Genomic DNA, 17,323 nt, shown 5'->3' with positions numbered 1-17,323 from the left:
AATACTCTTGAAGAGTACGAAAATGTTTCTAATAAGACTGCTGAATAGTCCTCATTTGTAATGTATAATAATTATGTTTTCAAAGAATAATGTTGTTTTAACAACAATATTTGTATAATTATTGTGTGTTTTCTTTATATAATCAATGAATAAATTTCACGTTTCACTTTTATTTAATGTTTATGATAATTTCAGAAATGGATCAAAATACTAATGGAGCAAAATCCAAGAAACGGATTCGTGAAATATGCATACCAGATAGTGGAACAACGCACACTATTCTGAGACAAAAGAGATATTTCTCTGATATAAAACCGACAAGAATTGTCGTCAATACAATATCAGGTCCTGCAGACGTGATTGAAGGAACTGGTAAAGCAAACTTTACTTTGCCGAATGGAACAAAATTTTCCATAAATAATGCTTTATACTCTCCGAGTTCTAAAAGGAATTTGTTGAGTTTTAAAGACATATATCTTCACGGATATGATACTCAGTCTGCAACTGAGGATGGAAAGAAATACATGTATGTAATTTCTGAAAAATGTGGCAGAAAACACATATTGGAAAAGTTTCCAGAACTTCCTTCGGGATTACATCATACTTATATCGATGAGATCGAATCAAATCTTGTAGTAAAACGGAACCCAGAAGAGTTCACGTTATGGCATGATCGCCTTGGCCACCCAGGCACTACAATGATGCGTAAAATCATAGAAAGTTCACATGGTCATCCATTGAAAATCCAGGAGATTTCTCAAGGGAATAAAATGACATGTGTTGCATGTTCTCTAGGAAAATTGATCGTAAGGCCATCGCCAACCAAAATCGATAAAGAATCACCAAAGTTCCTTGAAAGAATTCAAGGTGATATATGTGGACCGATACATCCACCATGTGGACCATTCCACTATTTTATGGTATTAATTGACGCATCCAGTAGATGGTCACACGTTTGTCTATTATCATCTCGAAATGTGGCATTTGCGAGATTTCTAACTCAGATAATCAAACTGCGAGCACAGTTTCCTGATTATACTATTAAAAGAGTTAGACTAGACAACGCTGGTGAATTCACATCCCAAGCATTCAATGACTATTGTATGGTAATGGGAATTGAAGTTGAACATTCGGTTGCTCATGTTCATACGCAAAATGGTTTGGCTGAATCTTTAATTAAGCGTCTGCAATTGATTGCAAGACCATTGATCATGAGATCAAAACTTCCAACCTCTGTATGGGGACATGCCATTTTGCATGCAGAAGCACTCATTCGGATCAGACCGAGTGCATACCATAAGTATTCTCCACTACAGTTAGCGTTTGGTCGAGAACCAAACATTTCCCACTTTAGAATCTTTGGTTGTGCGGTATATGTGCCTGTAGCACCACCACAACGAACAAAGATGGGACCACAAAGAAGGTTGGGAATATATGTTGGTTGTGATTCTCCATCAATTATAAGATACCTAGAACCACAGACTGGTGACGTCTTTACAGCACGTTTTGCTGATTGTCATTTTGACGAAAATGTATTCCCAGTTCTAGGGGGAGAAAACAAAAATGTTGGAAGTGATATAAAATGGAGTGTACCATCATTGTTATATCTTGATCCTCCTTCTAAAGAGTCAGAACTAGAAGTTCGACGAATTATGCATTTACAGAGTATAGCTAACCAGCTACCTGATGCATTTGCAGATACCAAGACGGTAACTAAATCTCATATACCAGCTGCAAATGCTCCTGCTCGTATCAAAATGCCAAATGAACAAGAAAAGGAGGATGACACACGAGAGCCAAAAACACGCCTGAAGCGTGGTAGACCTGCTGGTTCTAAGGATAAGAATCCTAGGAAACAGAAGAAAGCTGAAATATATGATGCACCCAAAATAGCAGAAAATATTTTGGAAGAAATAAATGATAAGGACTCTGATGAATCAGAGCATCATGAATCGAAAGATAATCATGAGATTTCTATTAATTACATCCATAATAAAAGGATATGGAATAGAAATGAACAAAATGACCTTGATGATGCTTTCTCATATATCGTGTCAAGTGAGGTAAATGAAGATACCGATGATCCAGAACCGAAATCCATATATGAATGTCAAAAGAGACATGATTGGAATAAATGGAAAGAAGCAATACAAATCGAACTTGATTCGCTTAACAAACGAAAAGTGTTTGGATCTATTGTACTCACACCTGAAGATGTGAGACCAGTTGGGTACAGATGGATTTTCGTTCGAAAACGAAATGAGAAAAATGAGATTACAAGGTATAAAGCTCGCCTTGTAGCCCAAGGATTTTCTCAAAGACCTGGTATTGATTATGAGGAAACATATTCTCCTGTAATGGATGCGATCACATTTAGATTCCTGATGAGTCTAGCCGCTGATAAAAATCTTGAGATGCGTCTCATGGATGTTGTTACAGCTTATCTATACGGATCATTAGATACTGATATCTACATGAAAATCCCTGATGGATTTAAAATGCCAGAAGCATTAAGTTCCAAACCTAAAGAGTTATGTGCAATAAAATTGCAAAGATCATTATATGGGTTAAAACAATCTGGACGTATGTGGTACAATCGTCTCAGTGAACATTTAACAAAAGAAGGATATGTGAATGATCCTATATGCCCATGTGTTTTCATCAAGAAAACAACATCCGGATTTGTGATAATCGCGGTATATGTTGATGATCTAAATATTATTGGAACTCAAAAAGAAATACAAAAGGCATCAGACTATCTCAAAGGAGAATTTGAGATGAAAGATCTTGGACAGACACAGTATTGTCTTGGCCTACAAATAGAACATTCACAAAATGGTATATTTGTGCATCAATCCACATACACTAAAAGAGTGTTGAAACGATTTAACATGGATAAATCAACTCCTCTTAGCACCCCAATGGTCGTTAGATCACTTAACATTGAAAGTGATCCATTTCGACCACCTGAGGAAAAAGAAGAGATACTTGGTCCGGAAGTACCATATCTAAGTGCAATTGGAGCGTTGATGTACCTTGCAAATTGTACACGGCCTGATATATCATTCACTGTTAATCTTCTAGCAAGATTTAGCTCATCTCCAACACGAAGACATTGGAATGGAATTAAACATGTCTTTCGTTACCTACAAGGGACTATTGATTTAGGCTTATTTTACCCTAAAGATTCAAATGGTCAAATGGTTGGTTTTGCAGATGCAGGATATCTTTCAGATCCACACAAAGCCCGATCGCAAACAGGATATGTTTTTACGATCGGAGGCACTGCTATATCTTGGCGTTCTCAGAAACAAACGCTTGTGGCTACCTCTTCAAATCATGCTGAGATCATCGCACTCCATGAAGCAAGTAAAGAATGTGTATGGCTAAGATCAATAAGCCAACACATTTGTTCAAGTAGTGGGATTGACAAAAGTACGGGGCCAACTATTCTATATGAAGACAATGCAGCATGTGTTGCTCAAACGAAGGAAGGATATATCAAAAGTGATAGAACAAAACATATACATCCAAAGTTCTTCTCATACACTCAAGAGCTCGAGAAGAAGAAAGAGATTGAAGTAAGATATGTCCGATCATGCGACAATGCAGCCGACCTCTTCACAAAATCACTCCCTACTTCGGTATTCAGAAAACATGTCCATAACATTGGAATGCGTCATCAGAAGGATCTATGACTGCTCAATCGAGGGGGAGCTTACGTAGTTGTACTCTTTTTACCTAACTATGGTTTTTCCCATTGGGTTTTCCTAGAAAGGTTTTTAACGAGGCAACAAAGACGTTAAGCGAGAGCGGAGAGTGACACCGGTCCCCAAGGAGAGTGTTACGAAACTTAATACAAGATGGATGATCAAGGGGGAGTGTTATAAGATAAACTTTGAAATGATCTTCCACTCCTTTACCAACTCAAGCACTATGATCATCTACTCATCAAGCACTATGATCATCTACTCATCAAGCACTATGATCACCCACTCATTTACCAAATCAAGCACCATCTTTGATATTTTATGTATTGTTGCTCACTATAAATACCATCACTCATCTCACTCTTTTGTACACAATTACATCTTCTTCTTCTTCCTTATAATAAATTCTTTCTCTCATATTAAGTGTTATTTGCTTCCTACAGGTATTGAATTCTACTCTTATTTAAATTTCCCGATACTATAAATTATAAATTATTTCATAACATAACTTATATTCATGTTTATTGCGAGTTACTTACAATCTGTTCAAAAACGCGGCGATTTGTCCGTGTAATCGGCCGAGTACACGCACATCGGTGACAGAGCGCGGCGATATGTCTCTGATCGAAAGCAAAACGCGGCTAGACGAGTTCATGTCGAGTTGACCGCGAAACTGTATTAAATCGGCGTGTTTTTACGATTATTATATATAAAATCAATTATTTCTTAAACCATGAAAAACGAAAGCTGAAACCGATATTTATTCAAATCCAATGTATTTATGATACATCTTTGATTTTGTTGATTAAAAATCAAAAAACTCAAACAAAAAAGATGAAAAAAAACTGAGTGGCTGCGCTATTAGGGTTACATGAAGAAGATGAATTTGCAAAGACCGTATTATCCTTCATTTTAATGGGAAAAAAAAGAATGACCCTATCAAAGCGGGCAAGGCCACTGAATCAACACGATAACTTAAAATTAATTGAACGATATACATAATATAATAGTGTATGTTATAAAATCAAGGTCGTCTGCAATATAAACATGTATTATACGTACAAATAGAATAAAAAATAGAGCGAGGTTGGAAATAGCTTTAAACAACTTCCACTCAAGAGCATGTGTGTCTAACAAACAAAGTCTGTAAGAAAAACAAAGATAAACACATCTAAAACATGTCTTTCTTCAAAATTTGAGAACTGAAGAAGAATAAAACCCAAAATATTAGTTCCGTGGTGTACATAAACGGTCCAAAAAAAAAGAAGAAGTTATCACTGGATTTATAAAGACAGATTTATTCTTCTTTCCGGGTCTTTGGTCTCACAGGCTTCACAGGAACCAAATAGCTGAGCAGAATCACAACAATAGGCACTACAGTGCCTATGAAATATACACTCTTGTAGGCCACGAGTGTTTCGTGCAAGCTCAATACCTGAACATTATCACACAACAACAATAAATGAGTGATTTTGAGAAACAATGATTAACACGATGCCATAAATAACAGAGGGAAGAGTTATATATACCATGAAACCAACGGAGGAGTAATTGAGAACCAAAACTGTGTAGAGGAAGTTGATGAAAACCATAACACTTCTCAGCATTGCCATCTTCGGAGGCATTGCTTGTTGCCAACGGTAAATAGCTGCTCAATGAAAAAAAAAAAAAGAAAACATGTTTTAAGATAAAGATAACAAACGTGAATGAAAGTTAAAAAGGCGAGAAGCACTATACCTTTTGAACCATCGATCATCAATGCTGATTGAACAAAGAATATAATGTATCCAGGATACAGTCCCTGCAAAGAGAAACAAGTAAAGATTTCGATTACTTAACAAACAAAAAAGATTGAATCATTATGGAAGAAGGAGCACTCACATGCCACACGGCACTAACGGTTTGAGTAGCTAGCAGCTGGAAGAAGCCAGCTTTCTTCCCTGGCTTCACAATTCTCTCATACACATCTGCATTTAAACACCAAGAAACACCGTTAAATTGCGTATAAAGATTATGACAATCTACTCCTCAGCTACTCACAGTGACGGAGCCAAGTGCTGACTTGTATGTTCCACACAAGAGGAATCTGAACAGCACTCTTGGCTAGCTCAACACCTAAGATATCGACGTTCTTTGCACGGTCCCATTTGGCCTTTGTTTGAGTGTTTTCGTCGGTCCAACCACTGAAACCCAAACCGGAGATGATGATGGAAGCCTCTGAGATCGACCAGATGAAGTAGTACTTCCAACGAGCCGTGAAACCGGCCATGTATTGGTAACCGAATCTTCTCCAGAAACCCCATTCATGGTACACTGGCTCAGTGAACCGGGTTAATGGGAACTGAGGGACTAAGTAGAGATACAGAGCCATACAGATCCCAGCTTGTAATATAGCTCGAAGTGTTGCTCCGTAAGGCGATGGTCTCTTCCCTTTCCCAGAAGTAACAGCCCAAATCTAACCAACAAATCAAGCAAACAACAAACAAACGAGAACCAACAAATCAATAATCAATAACCGATAAATCAAGAATCAAAAATGATAAATCAAGAACTAATAAACCAAGAATCAAGAACCGAAAAAATAAAGAGTTCGTAAATCAAGAATCAAGAATCAAGAATCAAGAATCCGTAAATAAAGAAATCAAGAATTGATGAATCAAGATCGAGAACCGAAAGCTTACTCCTTTCTCTTCGGTCCATTCAAGATAGTCTTTCATTTCGAAGACAGGGCCAGCGAAGTGGCTTCCGCAGCAAAGGCAGTAACCAAAGTACTCAATGAGAGAAGGCATCCGAACCAAACGGTTCTTCCTCTGAGCCTCACGGAGAGTCTCTTCCTTCAACATCCCATCGTTGTAGTTTATAGAACACGATATCACTTTCAACGTCAACACCATCAAAGCTCCTAAAAACATACAAATCAAACTCAGCTAAAAGAAACAATCGACAAGCATAATGTGGTTCCACCATCATAAATCTACAAAAAGAGTTTACCAGTAGAGTCAATGCCTCCTTCTTTCCAAGCATCCCCACTCATATAAAACACATGACAACCAATGAGATAGGCGAAACCGAGGAAGAAAGTGATGAATCCACACATTGGTCTATATATCGCCATCGAAGCGTAGCCAATGGTCATGGGAACGAGGAAGTGAAGATTCGACGAGAAGCCAAAGGAGAGGTAAGAGAGGAGGGCTCCAGAAGCAGCTGAGTAGATGTGTTTACCGAGTCGACTCGGGACGAATCTCCACGCGAAGGAGACTGGGATCGTTGCGACGAAGCAGAGTAGGAAACGGAGAACGGCGACCGATACGCCGATCGAGGCCGCCATGGAACTCATGTCGAGCGATTCCATGGTGTCTGTGAACTAGTTACGACGGGTCGCTCAGTGTCTGGTTTGAATCCCTGATAGGCTGGTCGTTGTTGTTTTAGGTCCTCGATCTTGTTGACGATAAGTGACGAAGTTACAATAACACCCTTTTAATGTTTGGTCTTGACAATACTAATTAACGACAAGAATTTCTTGGACGTATCGAAAATTAAAACACCGCCGTATTGGGTCGCGTTTTATTGACCATTTTATAGGTTTCATCTAACAACTTACTAAATGGGTGGTATTTGTTAGGAATACATATCTCTCATTTATATCCGAGATATATAGTTGAATAACACATCTTACAAATAAAATATACTCCTCTACAATACATATATAGCTGCTAGGTTGCTTTATCTTTCACTCTTTTCAATCTTTTTTTTTTTAAACACCAAATGCTTATATTAAAATTAAAGGTTCGATGGACTAAATTGTTACAACCGGAAAAAAACTCGACGGTAAACTGATAGACGAAAATAGCTAAAACAAGACAAAAGATAGATGTGGCAAAAGAGAGAAAAGACCCAAAGAGAAGCTTCACTTGTAATCTTAAAGTCCGCGTTCGAAAGAACGCACAAACGTCGTAATCGAACTCAATTGATGGGTTTTGAGAACAGCTGAAAACTGTCTCTGAAGATGGATGGATCTCTCGATGTTGCAGTGAAGTGCGAAGAGGCTACCAGAATAGGACTACACACAGAGTCGTCGACGGTACAGCCTTTGCGGTGGTGGAAAAAAAGCATAAGCCCAAATCTACCCCACATAAGACATTTTGATTGAGCTCTAGGCCCATTCTAGATACATAAGCCCAGGCCTGGGTGATATCTTCGGAGAAGGAAATTAGAGTTTGCTTGGTTACGAGGATGAGACAGAGGTGGACGGCGGGTGACGGTGATGGTGTACCAACCCGGCAACACTTTCCAGACTCAGTCTCGGGGTGGCAGTCGAGAGGGGAGATAGCGAACGTGTAGAGGGGAGGCATAAGAGAGGTAACTCGTATCCCAATCTCATCGGAGTAACTGTCGACGGCTGAGCAGAGGGCAACACGAGATGGAGCCGGTAAGACTCGGAACTCGTCGGAGAAGTCAGAGAGTCTAGCGAAACCAGTCGGAGACACGTTGAGGATGTCACTCTTTTCACTCTTATTTTTACTTTTTGACTGTTTAAAAAATTCAATAACTTAAACCTTTAAGAAATTTATGTTAGGTTCATAGATCAACTCAAAATTATGCTAATTTAAGGAATATAAAGTATAATCAATAGTACATGATTGAATAGCGTAAGATGCACATAAATAACATGTATTAGGATAAGACATGCGCTAAATTTATATAAAAATTATTTAAAAATATTATACGGAAAAATAAATATATATTTTTGATTGAATTAATATTTTGGTCTTTTAAAAAAAAATTTTAACTTTTTGTTAATTACATAATTTGTTTACTGATGAGCTGATCTTATTTTTAATAAAACTTTTACGTCAAAAAATCACTTACCGCATAAGAACCTAACGTTTAGGTCGAAAAATATCGGGTCTATTTGATTACAATGAAACTATGTCAGCTCAGTTTTATATTATGATTTAATAATTTAAAAATTAATTATGGTTATGAAAAGTTTACGTTCACGTGCCAATATATATTTTTAATATTTTTTCTTTTTCATTTTGGTTATTGTTCGATATAAATATTGATTTTAAAGTTTATTCTCATTTCGTTTGTTTGTTTTGACCTGAGATTTAGAAAATGCTTATGATTTAAAATAATTAAAGAGATACATACTTAGGTTAAAATCTGCACCTTTTGCAGAATAAATATTTTATATTTATTTTATGTTTTTTTGCATATTATGAAATAATAAAATAATAAGTATATATATTAAATAACTAAGAAATCAGTTACTATTATGTAATAAATTGGTGTGTGCATATAAGTCAAATTATCACTCTTGGTTATTCGCAATAATTTTAGGGTAAATAAATCAAAACAATCAATCTTATCTATCGTATATGATATATAATTAAATTTAAACGATATTAACATATATATATAGTACATTTTTAATATGAATATTTATTAAATGAAGTTTCTACTCATATGATTTTATGATTTGCATATTTGTGTAACAAAAGTTTACACTAACGAATTTGCTTTTAATGTGGGATAATTTCAATAATTTATAATCATTTTAAAAAAATGAAGATTTCAAAATTAAAATATTGACTTTTCAATATATGTTCAATGCAAATATCAAAATATATGTATACATTTTCATACGATGTATAGTTTAATTTAAACCATATGAAATATATATATGTATATATATATATATATATATATATATTAACATAAAAACCTATTAAAATAAAAATATTTCTTCATATGGTCTTATAATCATTGTATCTTAATATAGAAAAAAAATTAAACCCTGATTATAAAAATTTATGTGAGACTTTTAATAGTTTTAGTAATTTATACTCGTTTTGAAAAAATTCAAAATACAACATATACAAAAAAAATCTAGATTTTTATTATATGATTAATGTAATTATGTAATTTATTTTAATAATAAATAAATAAATAAAAATGATAAAAAGTATGCAGATTTTTATCGAATCTTTATTGTTTAAAATCATTAATTGCTATATATATTTTTTAATCACATTAGGTAATTCCGTAGGTTTTATTTAAGGAAAGCCTGCGAAACAATAAAGATTTGATATATGCGACCAACTATAGCCTGTGAAATATTATTTTGCTAGAGAGTATAAGTTTTAGACTATAATTTATATAAAGTGCTTTAGTATTCTTTGAAATATGATTTAAAAGGCATACACAAGTGCCATAGGATGAAGTTTTTTAAAATTTTTACAAAATTCAGGTTATAACTTTTTAAAATATCATCAATTAATATATAGGGGATTTTCTATATTATAACCCTACAATTAATTACAGAATGATTTGTTATAAACAGAGAAATTTATTAACATAACACATTGTAATAGCAAAATATCATATTTGAATAAAATTTATTACTATAAATGTATCTTTCGTTCAAAAAAATCAGATGATAGGTATACAAAACCTTCTAATTATTCAGAAAATAGAGTTTACAGACATATCTTATCTTACAATACTAAAAGTAAAATAAGCTCAAAGGAGAAGATGTCCACCTCAGCAAATAAATTCGTCCAATAAAATTTAACTAAATTTACATGTCATCTGTATAACACTCACATACATTGTCAGCAATCTCTTCATCTTCTCATACGAGCTTATACAAGCTTTTACTGCTTCAGCCTCTTTGTTTTCCAATTGAAAAGCCCCAGACTAAACATATTTTGCATTAACTCTATTTAGTCTAACTAATTCAATCGTTTGGTTAGCCACACAAAATATATCAGACGCCCATACATTTCTTCAAAGGTCTCGAACTAAGCCATATTGTCAAGTTGAAGAGAAAAGGTATATTTGATTATGAAAACATTCTTTGATTTGTAATTTTCCAGATTTAAATTGTTCTCCGATTAACACCCTGCAACTGAGATTGGCGTATTATACATTGAATTATCCTTTAACGAAACAGCGATACTAGCATAATTCGTTACTATCTTTTGAGTTAGGTAATGACGGTATTTTAGAGATTTCAATCTAGATTAAAGTCAAACACTCTATGGCTACGTATTTTCTGATCATTTTTTACATATATGTTTAAGATATGACCATCCTAGATCAGAGACAAGAGATGGATCACAAACCGTGCATCTCATCCGATAACTACGTTCATGTAAGTCAATACTAAAGTTTCATCACTTTTAATTTGGGTTTATCTCCTAGAAACTGTGTTTCATCTTCTACCTTATTCATATTTTTACATTCTAAATGTATATTATAGAATACATATTTTATCTTGGTTTTGTGATTTTTATCCCGTAAGCTCTGGTTCAGATTTTTGATGTTTTTAGTTGTTGCTTTGAAATCTCAGATCAAGTTTATCTCTAAAGTTGCATGTCACTATGCTTTAGGTTGCCAAAGATCCTTCAACGCTTCTCCTTCTCCTTTTATCAAGAAGGTAAGTGACTGAATTTAAAATGACATCAAACTCACTCTTTAGTTTAGAACAAGAACAAAAGGACAAAGTGGAAATATACGACATGAGAAGCATTGATATGGTTAACAATATCATTTACTTAGATAGAAAAGGTAAACGACTCATCGTTCGTTAGATCTTAGATATTTTAAATTTTAAATTTCTTAAATCCTTAGCCATTATCTCTCTGGGAATTGTGAAGTTATAGGTTAGCTGTTTCAAGAAAAGTGATGTTCCAAAATTCAATTTGTACTGGTGTTTGGCTAGCGTCTGATATACATCAGAATGGATACCTTAACATAACTTTATGATCACATGGTTTGACCCTCTCACTCTAATATCTCTCTCCACCCATTTACTTGCACGAATCTGTCTGATCTCATATAGTTTTGTTGTTATTTGTTGGACAATTCTAAACATAAAAGGCATTTCCTATTTTCAAGAACTTTAAGCAGGTTCAATGGCGAGAGCTTGACCAATAGGTACATGGATCGCAGATTTGACTCGAGGTTATCTTTGAGAATGAAGGAATAAAGGATAAAAGCCTTATGACGAAACTACAACCGCCATAAGAAACCAAGGCAAGGTGAACGTTATAAATTTATTGTTATATGGTATTCCACATATAATTTCCAGCAAGTCAAACATATCAAGGGTAACCAATCCACCAAGTTCTATTATCGATGTTTTAGGACTTATTCATTGCTTTTTACATATCTTGATTATTTCAGAGCTTCTACTTAGTTTCCAAAGCTATGATTAATTTTGTATACTTAGAAAATTATGTTTATTGGACAATGAAGATATGATGTTCATACTGACAATGATCAGTTCTGTATAAGGGCTCTGGGCTCATATTGACTTTGGTTTTTTTTTGTAGCATAGCATTGTAGATCTCTCTTACGCTTTCCGCCGAGAGTCCTTTTAACAAATACGATTTAAGATGTTCGCTTGTGGTTTTGTTGAAAAAGGTGAATGCGTAAGATATATTGTTATGACCGTTAATCAAGCTGTTAATAATTCTTAATGTTACATTGTTACAAGGACTATTAGCCAAACGTATTATACTGAGACTCAAAGATTTATCAAACACAATTTTATTAGCTCAAGAAAATATCTCAAAACTTAAGCTCTCACAAATAATCTCTAAAACTCACAAGTTCATGGCACACCTCACCATCTTCTTATATAGAGATATATATCCTAAACTTATTGGGAAAACACTATTTGTATTTATCTATTTCAACTAGGATAAAGATAACTTCGATTCCTAAACTATCTTCAAGTTTATCTCCAACATTCACCCTCTTAAACTTGAAGTCATCACTTAGCAAATCCTTTACTCTAACTAGATCTCTCATCTCTTTAAACTTTATTCTTCCCAAAGTTTTCGTCAAAATGTCGGCCTTTTGGAGACTTCCTGCGACGTGCTCTACTTCAACCTGATCATTGTCAATGCACTCTCTAATGAAATGATATCTCTTATGAATGTGCTTACTGCGACCGTGAAAGACCGGATTTTTGGTTAATGCTATAGCCGATTTATTGTCTATACGAACTACCACTTTCTCGTTTGGTTTTTCCAACACTTCAGCAAACAGTTCCTGTAACCATATTGCTTGCTTGGCTGCCTCAGTTGCTGCCATAAACTCAGCTTCACAGGATAAGAGTGCAACGGTTTCTTGCTTCTGGGAGCACCACGTGATAAGACAGTCGCTTAGGTAGAACATGTGACCGGTGGTGCTTCTTCCGTCGTCGATGTCAACATTGTGACTACTGTCACTGTAACCGATCAGTGTTGAGTCGCTTGACCGCTTGAAGTCTAGTCCATAGCTGAAAGTTCCCTTTACATATCTTAGTATCTGTTTTAGTGCTGCATAGTGTGACTCTTTAGGCTCGTGCATGTATCTGCTCAGTACTCCAACAGAGTAAGATAGATCAGGTCGCGTGTTTAGTAAGTATCGCAAACACCCTATAACTCTTCGAAAGTCTTTCTCTTCTACTCCTCGTTCTTTCTGGGCTTTTGATAACTTGAGTCCGGCATCCATTGGTATTTGAGTGGCATTGCATTCGATCATGTTTGTTTCCTCAAGAATCTTTTTTACATAGCTCTCCTGCCTTATGGAGATACCACCGGTGTATTGTAGCACTTCAATACCAAGATAATACGTCAACAGTTCCAAATCCGTCATCTCGAACTTAGTTGACATATTTCTCTTGAATTCTTCGATCATCTCTACCTTAGAACCTGTTATGAGCAAATCATCAACATAGACTGCTACAAGAAGAAGATCCTCATCCTTCCTTAACCTATACAGAGAGGGCTCTTTGGTGCATTTATCAAACTTCAAGTCTCCAAGCGTCTTGTTGAGCTTCTCATTCCACGCTCTCGGAGCTTGCTTTAAGCCGTAGAGTGCTTTCTTGAGTTTATATACCTTCCCTTCACTTCCTTTGACCTCATAACCCTCTGGTTGTCTTACATATATGTTTTCTTTCAACTCGCCGTATAAGAACGCAGTCTTTACATCGAGGTGATGCACTTGCCATCCATTCGAAGCTGCCAATGCTATGATGAATCGTACGGTCTTTATGCAAGCCACAGGCGGGAAAAATTCTTCATAATCTACTCCATGACGTTGTATATATCCCTTCACTACCAGCCTTGATTTGTGTTTGTTTATCGTACCGTCTGAGTTCCGTTTGATTTTAAAAATCCATTTGAGACCAATCGCTTTGGCTCCAGGAGGTAGATCAACTAAGTCCCACGTTCCTTACAATCGACGATATCTCATCAACACAAGCATCCTTCCATACCTTTTCTTCTATGGCATCAATGAAGTCTTATGGTTCTTCGTTTAATAATAAGAGTAGCCTCTCTCCCTCAATCTATGCTAGGTACACATAATCGTCGAGATAGCTTGGTGTCTTCGTTATGCGTGTTGATCTTCTAAGCTCTGGTTGAGTTTGATCCTCTTCATCTGTAACGTCTTGAGAAAGTGGTGAGACCGAGTCTTCTTGTTCATCTCCTTCGTCTTCTTTGTCGTGTGCATTCTCTGCTTCCTCGTCCTCTCTTATGCCTTTGTTTCCAAAATCTCCAAACAAAATTTTAAACTTTCCCGGCTCATCACTTGTCTCTCTAGCTGAATTGCTCCAGTTCCATCCCTTGCTCTCGTCGAAAACAACGTCTCTACTCACCACAAGCCTTCGGTTCATTGGATCATACAGACGGTATGCTTTGGACCCTGGTTCTGTCCCCAAGTGTACTAGTACTCTGGTTCTGTTGTCTAGCTTCTTTAGGTGCGGTATGTCTGACTTAGTATATCCAATGCAACCGAAAACTTTGAGATGTTCAATGCTCGGTTTGTGTCCCTTAAGAGCTTCATACGGCGTTGATGTTTTGAGTACTTTAGTTGCGACTCTATTGATCAAGTACGTCGAATGTCTAACTCCCTCACCCCATAAGTAAAGAACCTTCATATGCATAAGAATGCTCCTGGTCATCTCCATTAGGGTTCGGTTTCGTCGCTCCACCACGCCGTTTTGCTGAGGAGAGTAAGGTGCTGTTAGATGTCGGTTAATCCCTGAGGTCTCACAGTACGAATTGAACTCGTTTAACGTAAATTCTCCTCCTCTGTCGGTTCTTAGAGTTTTGATTGTTGCTTTTGTCTCTGCTTCCACCATTGTTTTGAATATTTTGAACTTGGCTAAAGCCTCACTCTTCTCTTTCAAAAGTATAGACCACATGTATCTTGAATAATCGTCGATAAGAACAAAGATGTACCTATTATTTCCAGCCGAAGGAGGTGATATTTGTCCGCATAAGTCTCCATGTACAAGTTCTAATGTTTTCTCAGCTCGATATGAACTTGAACTAGGGAATGGACGTCTTGCTTGTTTGCCAAGCAAACACGATGCACATGTTTCTCTCTCGACATTCAGTTTTGGTAGACCTATCACCAATTGATCCTTGATCATCATCTTCATTGATCTCGTTCCAATATGCCCTAAACGTGCGTGCCACTTGCTTGTCTCTGTTTGTGCAGTGACTTGATTGCATTCAACATCAACTATATCCATAAGTACTTTGTAGAGACGGTTCACTGATCTCTTAGCTTGCACAATGAGCTTTCCATCTTTATCATGTAGGGTTAGATATCCATCTTTCATCTTGATCTCACACCCTGATTATGTTGCTTGACCGAGGCTTATTATGTTGCTTTTAAGATCCGGGATGTAGTAGACATCAGCTAGTACTTTCTTTGATCCATTTTGGCTCACGAAAAGTATAGACCCCTTCCCTTTGATGTCGATTCTTGAATCATCGCCGAATCGTACTTTCCCTGTTATTGATTCATCAATAGTTTTAAAATAATCACGTTTTCCAGTCATGTGATTACTAGCCCCATTGTCCAAGTACCAAATTCTGTCGTTGTTGGAACTATCTTCGAAATCCTTCGGTTTCACATTCTTTTCATTAAGGTAGACAACTTCATGCATGAGCAATCTGTCAGCTTCTTGAGTGTCCTCGGCTTTGTTCTCATATGTTTCCTAAAGTTTCAGTAATCTATCTGGACAGCCAGAGGCGAAGTGTCATGTTTTGTCGCAACAAAAACACGTTATCTTTGATATATCGAACTCACGATAATATCTTCCTCGTCCGCGACCTCTCCCATAGAACCTTCCTCCTCGTCCTCCTCGTCCATTATGCTCACGATTTGATTGAGTGCTTTGGTTATCCGAGTTTGTGTACATCAATTTGTTTTGATCTTCGTTATCTGCTTCATTTTGCCTACCCGTTCCTCATAAGCCTTTAAACGTCCAATAATATCTTCAAAGGTTGTGATGTTGAGATCGAGAACCTGCTCCAGCGACGCCACTATGTGAATGTATTTCTTTCTCGGTAGACTTGAAAGAAATTTCTTTACCAACTTTGACTCGTCGATATTTTCTCCTAAAGATGCAGATTTAGATGAAATTTCAGATAGCTTGCCGACGAAGTCATCAATAGATTCGGTTTCCTTCATCTTCAATCGATCAAACTCTGCTTTTAGGGTTTGTAATCAAGCTTATCTAACTCTGTCTGCTCCTAGATGGCATGCCTTTATCGCATCCCAAACCTTTTTTGTAGTCTCTATATCACCAAGCTGAAGAATAAGTGCTTCGGGAATAGATTGGAAGATGAGAGCGATGGCCATATCATTCTTGTCACTCTCGGTTGTCTCCACCTCCAGACAGTGTAATTGACCGAGCTTAACATAGGGCACTTCAAGGACGACGATCCCTCCTTCGGTTTCACGCATACGATTGCAAGATCACTCATCGTTCACGCTTACGGTTTTGCTCTGATACCAATTATTAGCCAAACGTATTATGTTGAGACTCAAAGATTATCAAACACAATTTTATTAGCTCAAGAAAATATCTCAAAACTTAAGCTCTCACAAATAATCTCTAAAACTCACAAGTTCATGGCACACCTCACCATCTTCTTATATAGAGATATATATCCTAAACTCATTAGGACAACACTATTTGTATTTATCTATTTCAACTAGGATAAAGATAACTTGATTCCTAAGCTATCTTCAAGTTTATCTCCAACAAGGACGACTTGGTTGCCATTTCAATTGTTGATCGTGATTTGTTCTGTTGATTTAGCTGGGCAATATTGTTGTTTGTTCTGTGAATATTATGTGTACAATGTATATTAACAGGGCCTGAGTTTTGAAACTACTACCATTGAAGAATCCGCCAATAAATTTTTTCCAACTGTACATTCAGAGAGTTTTGCTGACATTCAGGCCTAGAAACCATAGAGGAGGAATACATCTGCATAACTTATCAGGTCAGCTTTGATCCTTCAACTTCTCATTTTCAAGTGCTTGCTGTGGAGTGTTTGATGGCCATTGGGGACTGGAGGCATGCATTACTTGAAGCAGAACTTGACGAGGCTGTTCTAGCAGACCTCACCAACCGCAGAGAAATTTAAGGTTGAGTTTTTTGATGAAGCCTGAGCTTGGTGGGGACTGGATACATTCTCTTTTTGCAGTATATATGAAGAGGGATCGTTTTCAGACCGGTCCATCAAGTATTTCTCTGATTGCAATTGGTTTAAATGAAATCAAGAATAGAGGCTTACACCGAGGTAGAG

At 36.4% G+C, this 17,323-nt stretch overlaps 1 protein-coding gene across 1 annotated transcript; it reads right to left on the bottom strand.

Annotated features, from left to right (window-relative positions):
- Positions 1–4,804: 4,804 nt before the first annotated feature.
- Positions 4,805–7,169, bottom strand: LOC106351974 (lysophospholipid acyltransferase 2). The gene is made up of 7 exons (XM_013791677.3): positions 6,702–7,169; positions 6,392–6,612; positions 5,751–6,165; positions 5,592–5,677; positions 5,448–5,511; positions 5,240–5,358; positions 4,805–5,145 (listed from the first exon to the last, which is right to left on the bottom strand). The coding sequence occupies exons 1-7, from the start codon at positions 7,060–7,062 to the stop codon at positions 5,008–5,010; spliced, it is 1,404 nt and encodes a 467-aa protein (XP_013647131.1). The 5' UTR covers positions 7,063–7,169; the 3' UTR covers positions 4,805–5,007.
- Between the last annotated feature and the right edge of the window lie 10,154 nt (positions 7,170–17,323).

This window comes from Brassica napus, chromosome C9, assembly GCF_020379485.1.
Source record: "Brassica napus cultivar Da-Ae chromosome C9, Da-Ae, whole genome shotgun sequence".
In the NCBI taxonomy this organism is placed as follows: Eukaryota; Viridiplantae; Streptophyta; class Magnoliopsida; order Brassicales; family Brassicaceae; genus Brassica; species Brassica napus.
This window is presented reverse-complemented; position numbering and strand designations above follow the sequence as displayed.